The sequence below is a fragment of the Pseudorca crassidens genome, chromosome 15 (genome assembly GCF_039906515.1).
Source record: "Pseudorca crassidens isolate mPseCra1 chromosome 15, mPseCra1.hap1, whole genome shotgun sequence".
Classification (NCBI taxonomy): Eukaryota; Metazoa; Chordata; class Mammalia; order Artiodactyla; family Delphinidae; genus Pseudorca; species Pseudorca crassidens.
Window position 1 is genome coordinate 36,617,210 of NC_090310.1, and position 18,055 is coordinate 36,635,264.

Below are 18,055 nucleotides of genomic sequence, written 5' to 3' on the forward strand. Positions count from 1 at the left end.
TCTGATGGAGTATTCCAATTAGTAGAATTCCAGTTAGTAGAACTTTTACCTTAATTCAATCGACCCTTACATTCCTAGATGTGGCCTCCGCTGGGACTCCATCTACAGGTTTGGAGTTTACAATACCAGGTAGGGGAAATATTCCCAGCAGGACATAATATCCATTCCCATAAAACAATAGGTAAAGGAGACACAGCTTCTTTACATAAAGGCTGTTTAAACATTCCAACTTCCATAGTCTCATGAACTCTTGCACTTCTAGTTCTGTTTTCTCAATCTAATTGCCGCCAAGTCAGGGCTTCACCAACAGGTTTTGGTACCACAATGAGTGGTGAGTGGGGCTCCTGTGTCAAGGAGTCCTGGGAAGTTCCCTTCTTCACTCCCCGACTGTTTCACCCACTGTTGTGCAAAAGGCTTTGGATCGGAGAAGATTCTGGGAAGATGGTGGAGTAGGAAGCACCAGGAATCTGTCTCCCCACCTGGACAACAATTGCACTGGCAGAATCTGTCTGATGGAACTATTCTGGAAGCCTGAAGGCTTACAACTTCCAGGGGAAGGCTTGGACAGTAAATGGCCATCAATTTCAGCTCTCAGTTCAGTAGTAGCTGCCCATCCCCCACCTGGAGAACTTGTAGGAAGGAAGGTGAGCAAAAAAGGACCCTGTCCTCCGAAGATGGGGGATCTGGGCTCTGACAGCTGAGACTGATCAATGCTTCTGATCAGGGAGCTGTAGACCGAGGGGCGGCAGCCATTCTTGTGGCAGCTCGCCCGCTGCTGCAGCCCCCGCCCATCTGGCTGAAGTAAATGCCAGGGGATTTAAAGGCCCCGGACCCCTTTATAACCCCTTTCTTTTTTTTTAAAAATTAATTTTTATTGGAGTATAGTTGCTTTACAATGTTGTGTTAGTTTCTACTGTACAACAAAGTGAATCTATACATATACATATATCCCCTCTTTTTTGGATTTCCTTTTCCTTCCCATTTAGGTCACCACAGAGCATTGAGTATTAATCCCCATCTTTTAACGATTTTCCCCTTTCAGGAGTCAGACATTAAAGACTAGAACATTAAAACAAAACAAAACAAAACAAAAAACCTGCATCTATGGGGAAAATTAGCAAGTGACTGCGTGTGCCCAAGGAAAGGCTCAGAAAAGACCTAAGAACACATTAAGTTCACACCTCAGTCACAGAGACAGCCTACAACATTCCAAAAAAAAAAAAAGCCCCCAAACAACAACAAAAAACAGCAAACCCTGGGGAGGGGGAGAATCTGACTTCCAGAGTTTCCACATTATTAGATTTAAATGTCCCAGTGCTCAACAAAAAATCACAAGGCACACAAAGAAACAGGAAATATGGCCAGTTCAAAGGAAAAAAAAATCAACAGAAACTGTCCTTGAAAAGACTTAATGGCAGGCAACTACTACAGGATTCCACTCATATGAGGTACTTAGAGTACTGAAACTCACAGAGACAGAAAGTACAGTGGTGACTGCCAGGGGCCAAGCGTGGGGAGAAGGGGTAGTTTGTGTTTAATGGGGACAGAGTTTCAGTTTTACAAGCTGAAAGGAGTTATGGGGATGATGGTGGTGATTTCTGCCCAGCATTGTGACTGCATGTAATGCCGCCAACCTGTACACTTAAAAATGGTTAAGGTAGGGCTTCCCTGGTGGTGCAGTGGTTGAGAGTCCGCCTGCCGATTCAGGGGACACGGGTTCGTGCCCTGGACCAGGAAGATCCCACGTGCCGCGGAGCGGCTGGGCCCGTGAGCCATGGCCACTGAGCCTGCGCGTCGGGAGCCTGTGCTCCGCAATGGGAGAAGCCACAACAGTGAGAGGCCTGCGTACTGCAAAAAAAGAAAAAAAGGTTAAGATAGTAAATTTTATATATGTGTATTTTACCACAATAAGAAAAAAAAGTTAATGTGGAAAACAAAAAAAGAAGGCAGACAAAAAAATAGATCATGCTATATGATTCCAGTTATATTTAGCAAATGCAAACCAAACTAGAGGGATAGAAAGCAGATCAGTGGTTGCTTGGGTGGGGTTAGGGGGAGGCAGAAGGGAGGAATTTAAACCGAGCAGAACACTGCGGTACCCCCGCCTCCCCCCAAGTACAAAGGCCCTTCCAATGTCCCCTGCCTCTTGTTTGTAGAAAAGCTGAAGTCTCCCAAGCCTCCCTGAGTCACAAAAGGGCAGGCTCAAGTAGTTAATGATCAGGACAATAGAGTCATAGAATCTTTCAGTGTCTGATGCACATTCTTGAGTTGCTTTACAGATACTGTAACTGTCCCCCAGAGGGAAAAAGCATGATGACCAGACTGCAGCCATGACATAAGCTGCTCCATTTTGAGAAGTACTGACTCTTTGGCTAGCACAATTCCAAGTACTGGCCTCAAGAGAATGCGGTTAACACTATTGCTCATAATAATCTGTATCTTTGTGGGCGTCAAAATAATTGTAGCGGGCTTCCCTGGTGGCGCAGTGGTTGGGAGTCCGCCTGCCAATGCAGGGGACACGGATTCGTGCCCCGGTCCGGGAAGATCCCACATGCCGCGGAGCGGCTGCGCCCGTGAGCCATGGCCGCTGAGTCTGCGCTCCGCGACGGGAGGGGCCACAGCAGTGAGAGGCCCGCGTACCGCAAAAAAAAAAAAAAAAAAAAAAAAAAAAAAAATGTAGCTCGCTAGGCCCGTATATGTAAGTGGGCAACTAAAATTGTCAGCAAAGAGATGTTATAGAAGCATGTCAGCATCTTCCACTCTAAGACTACAACACCCTATATCAGCAGGAAGAAGTTACAGAAGATGGACCTTCGCCCCTAATCCCTTAGAAATGGAGTGATGTCTGACAATGGGGATCTGTAAGCAGCTTTTTGCAGGAAAGAGCTCTTTGCAGGAAAGAGCTCTTTGCAGGAAAGAGCTCTCTGCAGGAGGTCCCTTTTGTCTTGTCACTTTAGCAAAGCCATATTGTAACTAACTTCCGGCCCAAGCACACCTTTCAAATCTTTTGATCACACAACACTTAGCCTAACCTGATTCTTTCCTTAGATCAAAGAAATAGAAATGAAGAATAAGGAATTAGCAGATGACTAGATCTTTTTCCTAGCTTCCCCTTCAGTAATCTCGTGAAGAAACTGTGTGAACAAGGTGGCATCTAAAGAAAGATCACAAGGAGTCGACAAGGCTGCACCCAACGGGAGATGGTGATGATTCTGACCCCCTATCTCAGTGATTAACTGAGGGGACTTCCCCGGTGGCACAGTGGTTAAGACTCCACTCTTCCAATGAACTCAGATCCTACTTGCCAGCGAGGTGCAGTCAAAGAAAAAGAAACTGACAGTCAGTGATTAACTGAGATTACCTCCCCTTTTTCCCCTTTAAAAACTTTCATGGCCAAGCAGAATCTCCAGAGCTGGTTCTGGGACTTGAGTCCGACTTCTCCCCAGGTTGCTAGCCCCCTAATTTTTTTTGTTTTTTGGCCATGCCACGCATCATGCGGGATGTGGGATCCCGGATCCCAACCAGTGATTGAACCCGTGCTCCCTGCAATGGAAGCATGGAGTCTTAACCACTGGACCACCAAGGAAGTTCTTCTTTCCTCGCGTTTTCCTCTTTGTTTCATTCCTATTAATATTCGTTTTATTCACCTTATTTCTTAATAACCCTTTAAAAATGTTCACCCTGCCAAGACCTGTCTCTTGTCTCTTGTCTCTTGATTCTCTCTGCCTTTCCCCATTTTTTTTTTAATAACTAAATTTATTTATTTATTTTTGGCTGCGTTGGGTCTTTGTTGCTGGGCTTTCTCTAGTTGCAGCGAGGGAGGGCTACTCTTCATGGCGGTGGATTCTCTTGTGGAACACAGGCTCTAGGCACGTGCAGGCTCAGTAGTTGTGGCTCGCAGGCTCTAGAGCACAGGCTCAGTAGTTGTGGCGCACGGATTTAGTTGCTCCGCGGCACGTGGGATCTTCCTGGACCAGGGCTCACACACATGTCCCCTGAATTGGCAGGTGAATTCTTAACCACTGCGCCACCAGGGAAGTCCCCCCATTTTCTTGTTAATTAACCTAATTTTTTTTCTTTAGTAAGACCCATGAGGGGGAGCTGGGACCGCAGATTTATAAGGCTTCCTGAACTGTCCTTCAGTTTTGCAGCAGTCGGGTTATGTGGGGTACCCATGCAAAAGGGCCACCCCCCAACCAGAGGGTGGTCGGGGTAAGGGGTGTATTTTGTGGGCGAATATTCAAGTCATTTTAAAGCCAGCCCCAGGTGGCTAGCATACAGAGTTGTCAGCCACTTCATCTGCAGTGTTCCACTTGGCATTTGTGGGGCGAGATGGATAGTTCTCCTTCTCAGGGTAATCAGACCTTACTGTGGCTTTTATTCAGTCTACCAGGCTGGCTGTTCCCTCAGGAATAACCTCCTGTGGGTCTGGATCACTTATAACCATCTGTGATTCTTTCATACTGAGCTGTGGGTCCTGAACAACCCAGACATGCCCTTCCACTCTGCAGACTCAAAACCAAAGAACAGCCCCTAAGCTAGTTACTCTCACAATCCATTTCAAGAAAGGGTCTTCAAGAAAGTGATGATACTGATCCACGAAATGAAAAAAAGCCCTCCACACTGTCCCCCTGTTTTCAGCAGCTTCTTGGTTTTGCCCTTCCCCCCCCTTGACTACCTTCCTGGTGACCTGAGGTCTCAGAGGTTCTTATGGTTGTCCCTGCATGACTTTTCCCTCAGTGGGTGGCATTAGGCTAGTGGCCAAAGCTCAGACTCACCAAAATCTGATCAGTATCAATGTTCCACCCAGCACTCTCTTTTAATTTCATTTTAGCTGTTACCAATAACAATAAACAATTAAATCATTTGCTGTTTTCTTAGTAGTTTTCATTTCCTTCTGCCTCAATTGAACCAACTCCCTGGGAGTTGGGTCCATCCCTAAATTCCATTGCCAGCTTTTACCTTTAGTACCTGAATACAGCACAGCTGCTTCTCCAGGCCATGGGTGACCACATGGCCACCAGGAATCAAAATCTCCGCATCCCCTGCCCTTTTATCCTTTCTCTTCCCAAGCCACATGCTTCCATGAGTTCTAGCAAATCCCACTTCACTGACACCAACTTAATGAAAACCTCACTTCTCCTGGCATCCCCATTTACAAGGATTTCAGGAGCTTTGTACCAGGAACTGAGGGCAGAGACCGATATATATTTTTTCTATTATCTCACACCATGTTTGTCATCGGATTGGCAAAAATTAAAAAGTCTGATGATGCCAAGTATTAGCTAGGTACGGGCTAGATGAAACTCACACTCTGCCGATAGGAGTGTGCTTCCTGGTTGCTCCATGATGGGATCAAACCCTCCACACAAAATTTGGTTCAGAGGTGAAGACTGATGAGGTCACATATAGCCAGAGAGTAGGATAAGATTGATGACTCACATAATGAGGCTTCCTGGGAGGAGCAGGGCAGGTTCCCAAGCAGGTCAGAAATGGCTTGAGAGAGTGAGGAGGGGCTTTCACTGTGGTTAGGGGGTGAGGCTGGATTGAGGGCCCCTCCACACTGGCCAGGGCTTTCCTGAATTCAATTTCCTGCCTGTGCAAGGGAGCAAGCATCAGGGCCTTCTTATCAGCTTGCCCAGATGTGGGACACAAGAGGGAAGAGGGAAGCCTGAGGCTTTCAGGCTATCAGCAAACATCAGAAATGGAGTTGGACTTCTGATTACAGAGTGTAAATTCATACCTACCCTTTGGAAACCGGTTGGGCGATATTTAATAAAACTGAAGAGTATAACCTCTGTGGTAGGTAAAAGATGGCTGCAAATTCTTCTCTACACCTCCTGTGGGGAGGTGGAATCCACTCCTTTCCCCTGGAACCTGGGCTGACTCAGTGCCTTACCTGACCAGTAGCATGCTGTAGAAGTGATGGTTCTGGGAACTTCTGAGTCTTAAGAAGCCTGGGCAGCTTCTGCCCAGGCTTCTTGGAACCTCGTTTTTGGGGAAGTCAGCTGCCACGTGAGGAGTCTGGGATAGCCTCGCTGGGAGGAAATCCAGGCAGACGCGTGCAGAGGCTGCGTGAAGAAAGAAACGCTATCTCGTCCCAGCTGACCCAGCCAGCCAGCCCAGGCGCCAGACTTGGGAGCGGAGAAACCATCTGACGACTCCAGCCCCGGCCACCATCTTACCTGCAACTGCATGAGATCCCGGCAGAGCCCAGCCAACCCTCAAAACTGTGAGAGAGAAAACCAAATTGCTGGGCTTCCCTGGTGGCACAGTGGTTAAGAATCCGCCTGTCAATGCAGGGGACACGGCTTCAAGCCCTGGTCTGGGAAGATCCCACATGAAGCCTGTGCGACACAACTACTGAGCCTGTGTGCCTAGAGCCTGTGCTTTGCAACAAGAGAAGCCACCACGATGAGAAGCCCGCGCACCGCAATGAAGAGGAGCCCCCGCTAGCCAAAACTAGAGAAAGCCCACGTGCAGCAATGAAGACCCAACGCAGCCAAAAATAAATTTTAAAAAAAGTTCTAAAGAATAATTAAAAAAAAAAAAAACTTGCTGTTCCAAGCCTCTAAATGGTGGGATAGTTATTACCCAGCAAGAGATCACTGGAACACCTCCCCCCACTGATTCTACTTCTAGAATGATGACAGCATAAAATTTCCATCCAAGTGTCCATGGAGATCTACGTACAAGGATGTGCATTAGAACATTGTTTATAATGTTGAAGAAGTGCCAGAAGACTAAGTGTTCATTGATAGGAGAGTGGAGAAACAAATCGGGGCATAAACATTGGATGAAATACCTTACAGCTGTTAAGAACAAACTAAATCTAAATACATTATCCTGGATAAGTCTGAGAAACATTTTGGAAAACAGCTGCTTGTATTCTTCCCCCCAAAGTCAATATCCCGAAAGACACATAAGAAGGCAAGGGGAGTGGGACTTCCCTGGTGGTCCAGTGAGTAAGACTCCATGCTCCCAATGCAGGGGGCCTGGGCTCAATCTCTGGTCAGAGAACTAGATCCCGCATGCATGCCGCAACAGAAGATCCTGTGGGCCACAACTAAGACCCGGCACAGCCAAAATAAATAAATAAATATTTTAAAAAAGAAAAAAAAAGAAGGCAAGGGGAGTATTTCAGATGAAAGGGGTCTAAAGAGAAATGTTCAGTCGATCACATGTGATAATGGTACATGATTATGTAGAGGGATATCTGCGTCCTCAGAGATGCAAGGTGAAGTAGCCAATGGTTTAGTAAAATGTGTGCGAGTGTGTGTCGTGTAAGAGAGCAAGAAAGCAAATGTGGCAAAATGTCCACCATTGGGAGCTTAAGTGGAGGGTATTCATTGTGTTATTTCAGCAACTTTCCTTTAGATTTGAAACTTCTCAACCCTATTGATTCCACTGATATGTATGACATGGATGAATCACAGCAGCATTATGCTGGGTCAAAGCAGCCAGGAGCAGGGACTTCCCTAGCGGTCCTGTGGTTAGGAGTTGGTGCTTTCACTGCCACGACTCCATTCAGAGAGCAATCTGGAAGAGGCAAAGTAAAGCAGATCAGTGGTTTCCAGGGGATAAGACCTGCGGAAGGAGCACGGGGAGCTCTGGGTGATGGACCATGGAGCTGGGAGAGCAGTGTGGGAGAGATGCCCGTCAGGGGCTCAAGGAGGAGCCAACACTGCCCACACCTTGATTTCAGGCTTCTGGCCCCCAGAACTATGAAACAATACATTTCTGTTTTTTGAGCCATAAATTTGTTATGGCAGCCCTAGGGAATGAATACCTACCAATAAAGTCAATTTTTTTTTTAAGTTGGGAAAAAACTTGGAAATATCAGGCTAAATGAAAAAAAGCAAGTTACAGAACAACGTATTCAGTGCAAAACATTTTATAGGAAAGTTTTAAATGCCCCAAACAATACTACTTATTGTTCATAGACTCTGTATCTGTCGTAAAAGCCCAGAGGCACCTTGGTCTGGAAGTGCGCCATTCCCTGGGTTGCCTCACTGGAGGGGGTGGGGCATTCTGCTGGCTTCCGCTGCCCAGCAAAGGCTGCCCAAGTCCTTGTGAAGTCTGTGGAGGTTTCCCCAGGGAGAAGACACCAGGACTCACCAGGTGGTTAGGAAGGCTGGGGAGAGCATTCAGGGCCGAGCCAGAGCTTGGAGGCTCCAGGAAGCTGGCTTGCTTGGGGGGTGGCTGGAGACCAGAGGGCTGGGTTATTATCATCCCTGCTCTTATCTGGACATGTCCCAGCATCCCTAGGGCTTCCCTGGGGCCACTCTGTCACTCTTATCCATCTTCACCTGTGATCAGCAGGGAGGCTGGGGAGAGGGGAGCTGGGGGACGGGGGAGGGGCTGGAGACCAGGACTCAGGTCCAGCAGGGAGGCTGGAGGCCAGATTCAAATGTCCAAAGAATGACTGGGGCTGGGAACCAGGCAAGCTGGGATGAGAGGTCGGCTATGCAGCCACAGACAAATCACTTTGCCTCCCTGAGCTGGTAACCTGTCTGTGAATGGCAATGACTTAATAGGGTTGCTGTGAGGATGAAATGCATTGTAATACGTGTGGTGAGTCATTTCTTAGGGCCCTGCTGAGGATCATGAGCACAGCCTAAGCGCTGGTACTTCACCCTCATTGAATTCTCAGAACTCCATAAGCTAGGAACTGTGATCGCCTCTGTTTTACAGATGGGGAAACTGAGGGCTGCAGAGGCCAGTCAGCTGAATGACACAGGTACACACAGCTGACATGTGACCAAACTGGAATTTGGATTGAAGCCATGTGATGCCAGCACCCGAGAGCCAAGCTCTTTTGCTGTTTGTTTTATTGGTGCCTTTCTGGTTTATAGGTCTACACCTCCTCCAACTTCCTGGGTGGACTGTGAACCTCCTTTGGGAGTAGGGCCTTGAGCACTTCATCTCCAGGTGAGCCCACCCCCTGCCTGGCAGGAGGGGGGCTCAGGGAGTGGAGTGTGGGTGCATTACACCTGGGGCCCCGGGTGGTCCTGGTATTTGGAGGGAGTTAGGTGGCAGCACCGAGGCAAGGCTGGGGTGTCTCCAGCCCTCTGAAGTCTGCCAGGCTGTCCCACAGGTGCTATGGGAGAATGTAGTAGCCTTGCCAGGCAAGGCAGCCCACAGACCCCTTTGCAATGTAATTGGTACCCCTGCTCTGTGCTGGCAGGAAACCTTGTCCCAGCCCCGGACGCAGTAGTCCCAGCCCCCGAACCATCCCTCCAAGGAATCCTTGCATCCATTTCCCCACAAGTCAGGAGTCCCAGCTCCCATCTTCCTCCTGTTTTTCTAAAACTCAGCCAGATAGGACTCCAGTCCTCCAAGACTCAGAAGCCCTGACCCCCCCAGCCAGAGGGGCAGGGAACCCAGCTGATACTGGCTGGCAAAAGCTGATTATGGACATTTCTGCCCATCTCCACATTCAAGGATGTCACATCAGTAGCTTGAAATCAGCTTTGGAGGGAGTACTTACAGCACAGAAATTGGCAAAAGCAACAACTCAGGGCATTCTTTTTCCCCAGAGAGTCTGTTGTTAAAGTGTTACCAGCATACCATTGCTCCCAGCCCTCCATCTGTCCCTACTCACCAGGACAGGAACCCCTTTTACAGGGACCCAGGGAGCCCTGGAAGTCTGAGGAGACTCCTGACAAGCCACCAGGCCACGGCAGGGGCATCCCCCGCATGCCCAGGCTGCACTGGGCTGGACCCCAGAACCCAGGCCTGGATCCTCCCACTCTCCATACCCAGACCTCTGCCTCTGCCTCTGTGCAGCCTGGGAACTGAGAGCCTCAAGTTGGGAGGCGCACAGGCTAAGGTGTGGTTACGGGCAAGTCACTTTAGCTGTCACCTACAGCACGGGAATCAGCATAAGAGCACACACCCTGAAGTCACACTTGTGCTGCTCACATTCAAGTTCTGTCCATGTGACCCCAAGCAAGTTAGATTCTCCCTGGCCCTCAGTTTCCTCATCTGTAAAATGGGGATAATAGTAGTTCCTGCTTCATTAGGATGTCATGAAAGTAAAGAAGTTATCCCCATATAAGAAGATATTATTACTTAGCATATTACTTAGCATTAATACATGTTAGATTTGTTGTTATTGTTAATAATTTCCTATCCCACAAGGGAAGTTGTGAGGGGAAAGGAGCTGACATATATACTCAGGGGTCTTCACACAGCAGGTGGTCAGTTAATGGGCCCTGTCGTTTTCCGATGGCGGCAAGATGGGTCACTGGCTCTGACCTGGGTCGAGGCGACTTTCTTTGGGCCCCACCTGGCCATTCCGGCCACCAGGGGGCGCCCCAGCCTTGCCCGTGGCACCGCCCCCTCACCTGTGCGGGCAGTTCACCTGGCGCCGTCTCCGGAAGAGGGGACCGGGGCCGCGGGTACCTCGGAGGGAGCCCGGCGTCGTCGGGTGAGAGCCTAAGGGGCGCCGAGGATGGGGGCCCTTCAAGTTTTGGGCGGACCGGGCCGGAGAGAGTGGGCGAGTGGGGCATGGGGCGGGGCAGGAGCGGCCGGGCCGGACTCCCGGGGCCGGGAAACGGGGGACGCGGGCAGGAAGGAAGGCAGGAAGGCGGTGGCTGGGCTAACGACGCCTAGGGTTGGGGGTCGAGGCGTGGGGACCCTGACGCCTGGGCTGAGGTGCTAATAACTGGTAGCTCGGTGCCGGGAGGGGTGAGGAGGAGGGATACCCCTGAGTCCCAGAGTGGTGTTGGGCCTGCAGAGGCCACGTCAGGGAGACCCCCAGCCTGGCCGGGGGGCATTTGGGCTGGGACTGCCGCTGATGCCTGGGTCCTGAGAGTAGGCCTAGGGTCGGACACATGGCGAGGGGAGGAGGGGAAGGGACAGATGTGTGTGCGCGCGTAGGGGGTGGAGAACCTCAGGAGTGCTGGAGAGGGATAATATGCCAGGAAAGCCCCATGTGTCCCCTCCCTCCTGAGCCCTGGAGCCCCTGAACTGCGGGCCCTGGCGGCCCTAGGGGAGTGCCACCAGGCTCCCATCCCCAAAGCCGGGCGGGAAGTAAACAGAAACCTGGAGTGGACGGTCGGGCGGCAGTGCCGGCACAACCTGTTACCTCGCCGGCCCGCCCACCCGCTCAGGGCCTGGAATCTGGGGGACTGGGGCCAGCAATCCAGAAGGGGTGGGCTGAGGGTCTGGGCACCTAAGTTCAGGATGGGGACCTGAGAAAATAGGAAAACAAGGGCCAGGAGGGCTGGGGGGCAGGGAACTTGGGCCTGGGCTTCTGGAAAGGGAGGGTGCTGGATTTCTGGGGGCTAAGGGCTTAGGACACGGAAGTTCACAAGGCCCTGTATTCTTGGGAGAAGAGGCTGGACTAATCGCAGAGTCCTGAGTCCCAAGAACCTGGGTTCTGGGAAGAGTTTCTCAGCTGGTAAGAGGCTGGGAGCCAGAACAGCTGGGTCATGGGAAGAGGGGGGTGGGGACTGTCACTGGGGTGGCGTGTGGTCCTGGAGCACTGGGAGAAGGTTTCCTGGGAGCAGAAAACATCTGCTAGAGGCAGAAGCCTGGACAGCTCTTTTCCTGCTTCTCCCTGCCTCGGTTTACCCTGGGGACATTAAAGGAGCTGGACAGCCAAGACACAGATCATTAACCATTCATGGCCCAGGGAGGCCCTGGCTGCAGGACCGAGAGGGCCAGTAGGCAGGTGAAGAACTGCAGGAGAGCCACGTCTTGGCCAGTGTATGTGTGTGGGGGGGTGGGGGTGCGGGGCAGGGCAGTGAACCCCTTTGGGCTGCGGTGTAGTGTCATGCAGCTACCTCTCCCCACAGACCTACCTGTCCCCACAGACACTGCAGGCACCATGAGCTCCCCAGAAGGGCCCAGCTTCCCATCCGGGCTGCTCTCCAGGGGCACCTCCCCCAGCAGCAATGAGGGCTTCTTCCCCTTCATGCTGGAGCGGCGGGACTCATTCCTGGGAGGGGGCCCAAGGCCTGAGGAGCCCGAGGACCTGGCCCTGCAGCTGCAGCAGAAGGAGAAAGACCTGTTGTTGGCCGCAGAGCTTGGCAAGATGCTTCTGGAGCGCAATGAGGAGCTGCAGCGGCGGCTGGAGATGCTGAGCGCCCAGCACTCTGAGCATGAGGAAGTGAGCTGACAGCAGAGGGCAGGGCTGGGGGGATGGAGGACAGGGGAGGGACCAGGCAGGGGGGCAGGGAGAGGAAAGCCAGGCAGGGGGATGCCTCTGGAACAGCAGTTCAGGTCTGGGACCAGCCTCCCTGGCAGTGTTGCCCAGTGGTTAAGAACATGGGCTCTGAGGGCAAGACAGGACCTGGGTTCAGATCCCTGCCTGGCTTTGTGACCTTGGGCAAGCTGCTGGACCTCTCTGAATCTTGGGTCTGTCTCCTCAGCAGTATTGCCAACAGATCCTGGGCTCTCTCCCTGCCTGGCTCTGGGCTAAGCACTTTCCATGCATCATCTCAGTCAATTCTCACCCGGCTCTGGGAGATATGAACAGTTCCCTCTGCCCAGGCTGTGGTCAGCCACACTCTCACCCTGGGGATCACATCTGGTCCCCTAAACACCCTAGACACCACTGACTCCTGTATCCATGTCGTCGGCCCCACACCCTCCCCACCTGGCCACCTAATGGGCATTTCAACATAAGTGGCACTGGATTCCATGACCCCATCCCCTGCTGTCCCCACCCCAGCTTCCCGCCGTAGGACCAGAGCCTGCACATCTCTGTGACCTCTCCCTCCCACACTGGCAGGCCCTGTTGATTCTTCTTCGAAACTAGATTGTGAGTCTACCCACTTCTCACTGTCTCTCCAAGCTGGCTGCAGCCCCATCATCTGCCCCAGACACTGCAGCTGCCTCCTCACTGGTCCTCAGCTTCCACTCTTGCCCCCTGAGCCCCTTCTCCATGGGGAAGCCAGAGGGATCCTCAAAAATTGCAAATCAGATCATTTCAGTCCTTGCCCAGAATCTCTCAGTGGCTCCCCCTCACATTTAGAATGAAACCAAAACTCCTCCCCTTGTGACCTCCTTGACGTCAGTCATCTCAGCCACGCAGTCCCTTCTCAGAGGGGGCCTTTTTTCAGTTCCCTGAGCAACCCACGCTTATTGCCTCAGGGCCTTTGCACTTGCTGTCCCTTGCTGTAGCCCTCTTCCTTCTTGCCCTGCAGGAGTCAACAGACATCACTTCCTCCTGAAGGATCCCCACCCCACCCCACTCCTTTTCATCACTTACCAGGGTTTCTTTAGAGCTCTTAATGTTCCCCCTCTGAAACTACCTGGTTCAATGAAGTGTCCATTTGCCTCTGGACTCTAAGCTGCTTCAGGCACGGAACTTGGTGGTCTCACTTACTGCTGACAAAGACTCCAAAACAGGGTGAGCTCAGGAAATATTGGATGGATGGATGGATGGATGGATGGATGGATGGATGGATGGATGGATGGATGGGACTTGGAGATATCAGGGAACTTGCCTTACCACAAAGCAGCAGCAGAGCAGGACAACGGCCAGGACAATCAGACCCCGAATCTGTGGGCTCCATCCTAGAGCTGTGTTGCCCCCACAGTATTTGGTTAAGGGCTTGGCTGCCTGGGTTAGAATCCCGGCTCCACTAACTCACTGTGTGTCCTTGGGCAAGGCTTTTAACCTCTCTGAGGCCCAGTTTCCTCATTTGTAAAATGAGGATGTTAAGGAGTCTAAGTCTCGTGGAGTAAATAAAATAATATAATATAAAGTGCTAGCACAGGCCCTGGCAGGAATGCCTGCTAATCATTGTAGCAGCTGTGATTAGCTTCACCTTCCTGCGTGGAGAGTCTATGACCGGGGAGGCAGGAGACGCTGGCCCCCTGACTTGCCTGCCTCCACAAGCTGGGCATCTGGGTGTGCCAGGAGCATCCCCCTGCTGGTTAGACAGGTTTGGGGGAGGGCAGGCAGAGGCCTGGGGCCAGGGTGTGGCTAACCAGGGTTAATTAGAGGGAGCTAGCCAGGAGGAGCTGGGGGAGAGGGACGGAGCAGAGAGTCTGGGCAGAGGCCGAACCTCCCGAGCCCCTGGAACCCAGGTGTGTGAGGCCATGGGCCGAGGCTTCAATTCTGCCAGACTCAGGCGCCACAAACGGCGCCTACGCCCTCGGGTCCAGAAGCCCTGGTGGCAGCCAGAGGTGAGTGGGCATCAGGGAGCCCCGCCCAACTCTGGCCCAGGGTCAGCTCCTCCTGGAAGCTTCTTTCTATTGCTCTCCCTCCTCCTCTACTGTCTGAGGCTGTGTCTTGCCCTCTGCCCACTTCCTCCCCGGCTCTCTCATGTTTCTGGTTTTCAGGCTTGTCTCAGACCCCCCTTGGACTTTCTTTGGGTCTCTGTCTCCCTGCGTCCCCTCCAGTCTCACCTCTCCCTGTCTCTACCCTCTGTCCCGGCCCCCACAGCGGCTGCAGCAGGAGAACCATGAGCTCCGCCGAGGCCTGGCAGCCCGGGGAGCCGAGTGGGAGGCCAGGACTGTGGAGCTGGAGGGGGACGTGGAGGCCCTTCGGGCCCAGCTGGGGGAGCAGCGTTCTGAGCAGCAGGACAGCGGACGGGAGCGGGCACGCGCCCTCAGTGAACTCAGTGAACAGAACCTCCAGCTCAGCCAGCAGCTGGCCCAGGTGGGACGGCTCTGACCCCGGGTCCCTGGGAAGGAGTGGCAGATACCTGGGCCCTGGTGGGAGTGGGTGCACTGGGCTTGGTGTTGTGGCTTGGGCCAGCTGAGGGCTCCACTGCCTCCCCCCACCCTCAGGCCTCCCAGACTGAGCAGGAGCTTCAGAGAGAATTGGATGGCCTTCGGGGTCAGTGCCAGGCCCAGGCCTTGGCTGGGGCAGAGTTGAGGACACGGCTGGAATGTCTGCAGGGGGAGGTGAGTGCCAGCTGGGTCTGTTGAGCCTGGAAGGCTGGCTGGGAGCTGTCTGTGCCTGGCCTAGCCCTTCCACTCCAGCTCTGAGGCCTTTCCCCAGAATCAGATGCTCCAGAGTCGCCGACAGGACCTGGAGGCCCAGATTCGAGGTCTGTGTGAGGAGGTGGAAAAGGGCCAGGGCAGGCTACAAGCAACCCATGAGGAGCTGCTGCTGCTACGGCGGGAGAGGCACGAGCACAGTCTGGAGGTGACTAGTAGGGTTGGGGTGGGCAGCTGCATCCAGCCAGGGCCTTGGCCACTGCCTCAGGGCTTCCTGGGAGAAGACACCAGAGCTGGGTCACTGGGAGCCCTAACAGCTGGGCCAGAAGAGCACAGGCATTAGCACAAGGGCAAGTGGGAGCCATAAGCTACTGAGCAGGGGCAGTAATCTTAGAATGCATCAGAGACTGGCATCTGGGAGGCCAGGGATGGGGCTGAGGCCAGAACTCAGGGCAGAGATGATAGGGACCTGGACCAGGTCTGGGCTGTGAAAATGGAGGAAAGGAAATGAAAAGAGGCAGTATGGCTTGATGTTTGAGATCTCAGGAGTTTGCATTTTGTGGTCAAATTACCTGGGTTCTTATTTCAGTGTCCCTTCCTACTATTGTGGAACACCAGCCTCAGTTTCCCCATCTGTGAGATGGGATGTAATGGTACATGGCTGTGGTAAGGGTGTGAGACACTCAGCACATTGCCCAGCTTAGAAGAAAGGATCAGTCAATGCTGGATGATAGCACTAGTGAGAGAGTTAGAAGGTAGACTGGTATGGTCGGGGGAGCGGGTGGGGCTTTTCGAGGTGACCTGGTGGGGTGGGACTGGAGGGACGGTGATGGGAGACTTTGAAGCCGGGGCACCCATCGGCGCCCTGCTTTATAGGGGAGGAAATTGGTGTCTGCCGAGGGTAACTGCGCGGCCCAAGGCAGCCCAGCGATCCGGGAGTGGGAGCCAACTTCAGCGCTGGGCTGCGCGGACGCGCGGGGCTGCCTGACTCTCTGCGGCGTGCCTGCGCCCCCTGTGGGCCGGCCGCGGGATGCCGGTGGCGGGAGCACCTGGCTGACCGCCCTTGTTTCACTCTGTGGTGGGTTGGTCGCAGCTGGAACTCGCGCGCTCCGAGGCGGGGGAGGCACTGAGTGCGCTGCGGAGGCTGCAGCGGCGGGTCTCGGAGCTGGAGGAGGAGTCGCGCCTCCAGGACGCCAACATCTCAGGAGCCTCGCTTCAGTCAGAGCTTGCCCATAGCCTCGACAGCAAGGACCAAGACCAGAACGCGGACAGAGGCGGAGATGCTCTGGTGAGCTCTCGGCCCACCAGCCCCTACACGTACCATCCAGGAGGGCTGCAGACTCCGTCCCTCCTTTTTTTCCCACGAGGTTTGACATTGCACTGACCAGTTTCTTTGGTGAATAGGCCACTCTGCCCCCAGAGACCCAAGAGGCATCCAGCCACCAGCCTTCGCCCCAGGAGGAGAGGTTGGAGCCTCCCAGGAAGCGAGCATCCCTGAGCCCAGCGGAAATACTGGAAGAGAAGGAGGCGGAAGTGGTCCGGTTGCAGGATGAGGTGGGGGGAGCATAGTACTGGACGCAAAGCCCCTCTCAATGTCAGTTTCTCTTTCCCATCTACATCTCCGAACCTTTGCCCACGAATTCCCCTGTACCTGGATAGCCCTTCAACCCAACAAACTTGCAATCATGTTTGAAGAGTCAGCCTGTATGTCACCTCCTCCAGGAAGACTTCCTGAACTACACTGCCCCTTTAGTCCCACCTCCCAATGCTTCTCCATGCATCCTTCCTGCAGGCTTATACCACCCATCTAGCCCCGACCAGCCCCACCCCTCTAGGCGCTCAGAAAATTCATCTCCAGCACAGGACCACAACTGTCTGGGTTGTTTGTGGAGCAGGCGGGGATGGGGGGTGGGGGAGGGGGCGGGAAGGCGGCGAACTGGAGTCCAGGCTGCCTGGAAGAGTAAGAGCTGGGGCACTCAGGGGCCTACCTGCCTTTCTGCACCTTACCCTGTCCGCAGATAGCGCTGCAGCGGGAAGAGCTACAGTCCCTGCGGGAGGAGCTGCAAAGGCAGAAGGAACTGCGGGCGCAGGAGGATCCCGAAGAGATCTTAAGCGGTGCCCTCTCGGATCGGGACGAGGCTGTGAACAAGTGAGCATCTGCCACCATCCACCACCGCCCCAGGGGGGGTTGCAGGCCCCCAGGACACTCTGGCCTTTCTGGGTCTCGGATTCCCTCCCGCGAGTGCTATAATTGTCCCCACTCCGATGCAAGGGCCCTCTAACCTCCCTGGTTTCGGTATTAGCGGCCTCACTCCCGCCTGCGTCCAGGAGCCCCCAACCACCACTGTTCGCTGAGGCCCCAGCGCCCTCGTACCTGCTCTCTGCCCCTCGCTCTTGCAGGTCCCTGGAACTGGCCCTGGAGCTCAGCCGCGTTTCTCTGGAGCGGGACTCCCTCTCCCGGGAGCTGCTTCGCACCATCCGCCAGAAGGTGGCGCTGACGCAAGAGCTGGAAGCCTGGCAGGTGAGGGGCGGTGCCGGCGGGGCGGTGCCGGCGGGGCGGTGCCGGCAGGGGCGGTGCCGGCGGGGCGGTGCCGGCAGGGGCGGTGCCGAACGCTGACCCGACCGGCCGGCCCGGCCGCCCTGTCCGCAGGACGACATGCAGGTGGTCATCGGGCAGCAGCTGCGATCACAACGCCAGAAAGAGCTGAGTGCAGCTGGATCCGCCCCGAGCCGCAACCCGCCGCGCCTCTCGCTGCGCCTGGGCCCTGGGCCCGCCGGCGGCTTCTTCAGCAACCTCTTCCGAAGGACCTGAGCGCCTGGTCGAGGGGGCCACCTTTGCCCTCTTTGGCTCACTTTCCTCTTCTGGCCAACGGAGCAACGGGCCCCGACTGTCTGCCAAAGGCGGCTGGTGCCCTCTCCACCCCGAGAGGCTGGGCAAGGGCTCACCGGGAGCAGGGGCCAGCTTTGGGGACCAGGGACCCCAGGTGGGTGGCAGGGGCAGGTGTGGCAGAGCTGTTTTTCGAATCTATATAAGTCTATCTTTTCCAGGGACTAGGCCCCCTGGCCCCCGGCATGCTCCAGGACAGGGTTGAGGGTGGGTATTTATGTATCAAGCTCAGAAAGAGTAATATATAAATCATTGCACTGACTT

The 18,055-nt window shown here is 53.9% G+C and overlaps 1 protein-coding gene and 1 long non-coding RNA gene across 8 annotated transcripts; one reads left to right on the plus strand and one right to left on the minus strand.

Moving 5' to 3' along the window:
• Positions 1–893: 893 nt before the first annotated feature.
• On the minus strand, positions 894–17,264 carry LOC137207255 (uncharacterized). Its single transcript, XR_010935003.1, has 4 exons — positions 16,912–17,264; positions 11,811–16,416; positions 5,900–7,539; positions 894–1,848 (listed from the first exon to the last, which is right to left on the minus strand). It is a non-coding gene; the product is annotated as an uncharacterized lncRNA (long non-coding RNA).
• Positions 10,383–18,052, plus strand: BICDL2 (BICD family like cargo adaptor 2). Of its 7 annotated transcripts, XM_067706874.1 has the most exons (11): positions 10,410–10,428; positions 11,572–11,680; positions 11,823–12,118; positions 14,405–14,620; positions 14,752–14,868; positions 14,966–15,112; positions 15,998–16,192; positions 16,309–16,458; positions 16,923–17,053; positions 17,305–17,425; positions 17,555–18,052. In XM_067706874.1, exons 3-11 carry the CDS (start codon positions 11,837–11,839, stop codon positions 17,714–17,716), a joined length of 1,521 nt encoding a protein of 506 aa, XP_067562975.1. In that variant the 5' UTR covers positions 10,410–10,428; positions 11,572–11,680; positions 11,823–11,836; the 3' UTR covers positions 17,717–18,052. The 7 variants fall into 7 exon arrangements, with proteins under 7 accessions (XP_067562977.1, XP_067562975.1, XP_067562974.1 ...); XM_067706876.1 differs by lacking the exon at positions 11,572–11,680 and having other exon boundaries at positions 10,383–10,432; positions 11,805–12,118; XM_067706873.1 differs by lacking the exon at positions 10,410–10,428 and having other exon boundaries at positions 11,805–12,118.
• The last annotated feature ends 3 nt before the right edge of the window (positions 18,053–18,055 follow it).

Coding starts and splice junctions, on each gene's coding strand:
- BICDL2 (XM_067706876.1), top strand. CDS start 11,837: ATGAGCTCCCCAGAAGGGCCCAGCTTCCCATCCGGGCTGCTCTCCAGG. Junction 14,621..14,751: donor TCAGCCAGCAGCTGGCCCAG/GTGGGACGGCTC, acceptor CCCCACCCTCAG/GCCTCCCAGACTGAGCAGGA. Junction 16,193..16,308: donor ACAGAGGCGGAGATGCTCTG/GTGAGCTCTCGG, acceptor TTTGGTGAATAG/GCCACTCTGCCCCCAGAGAC.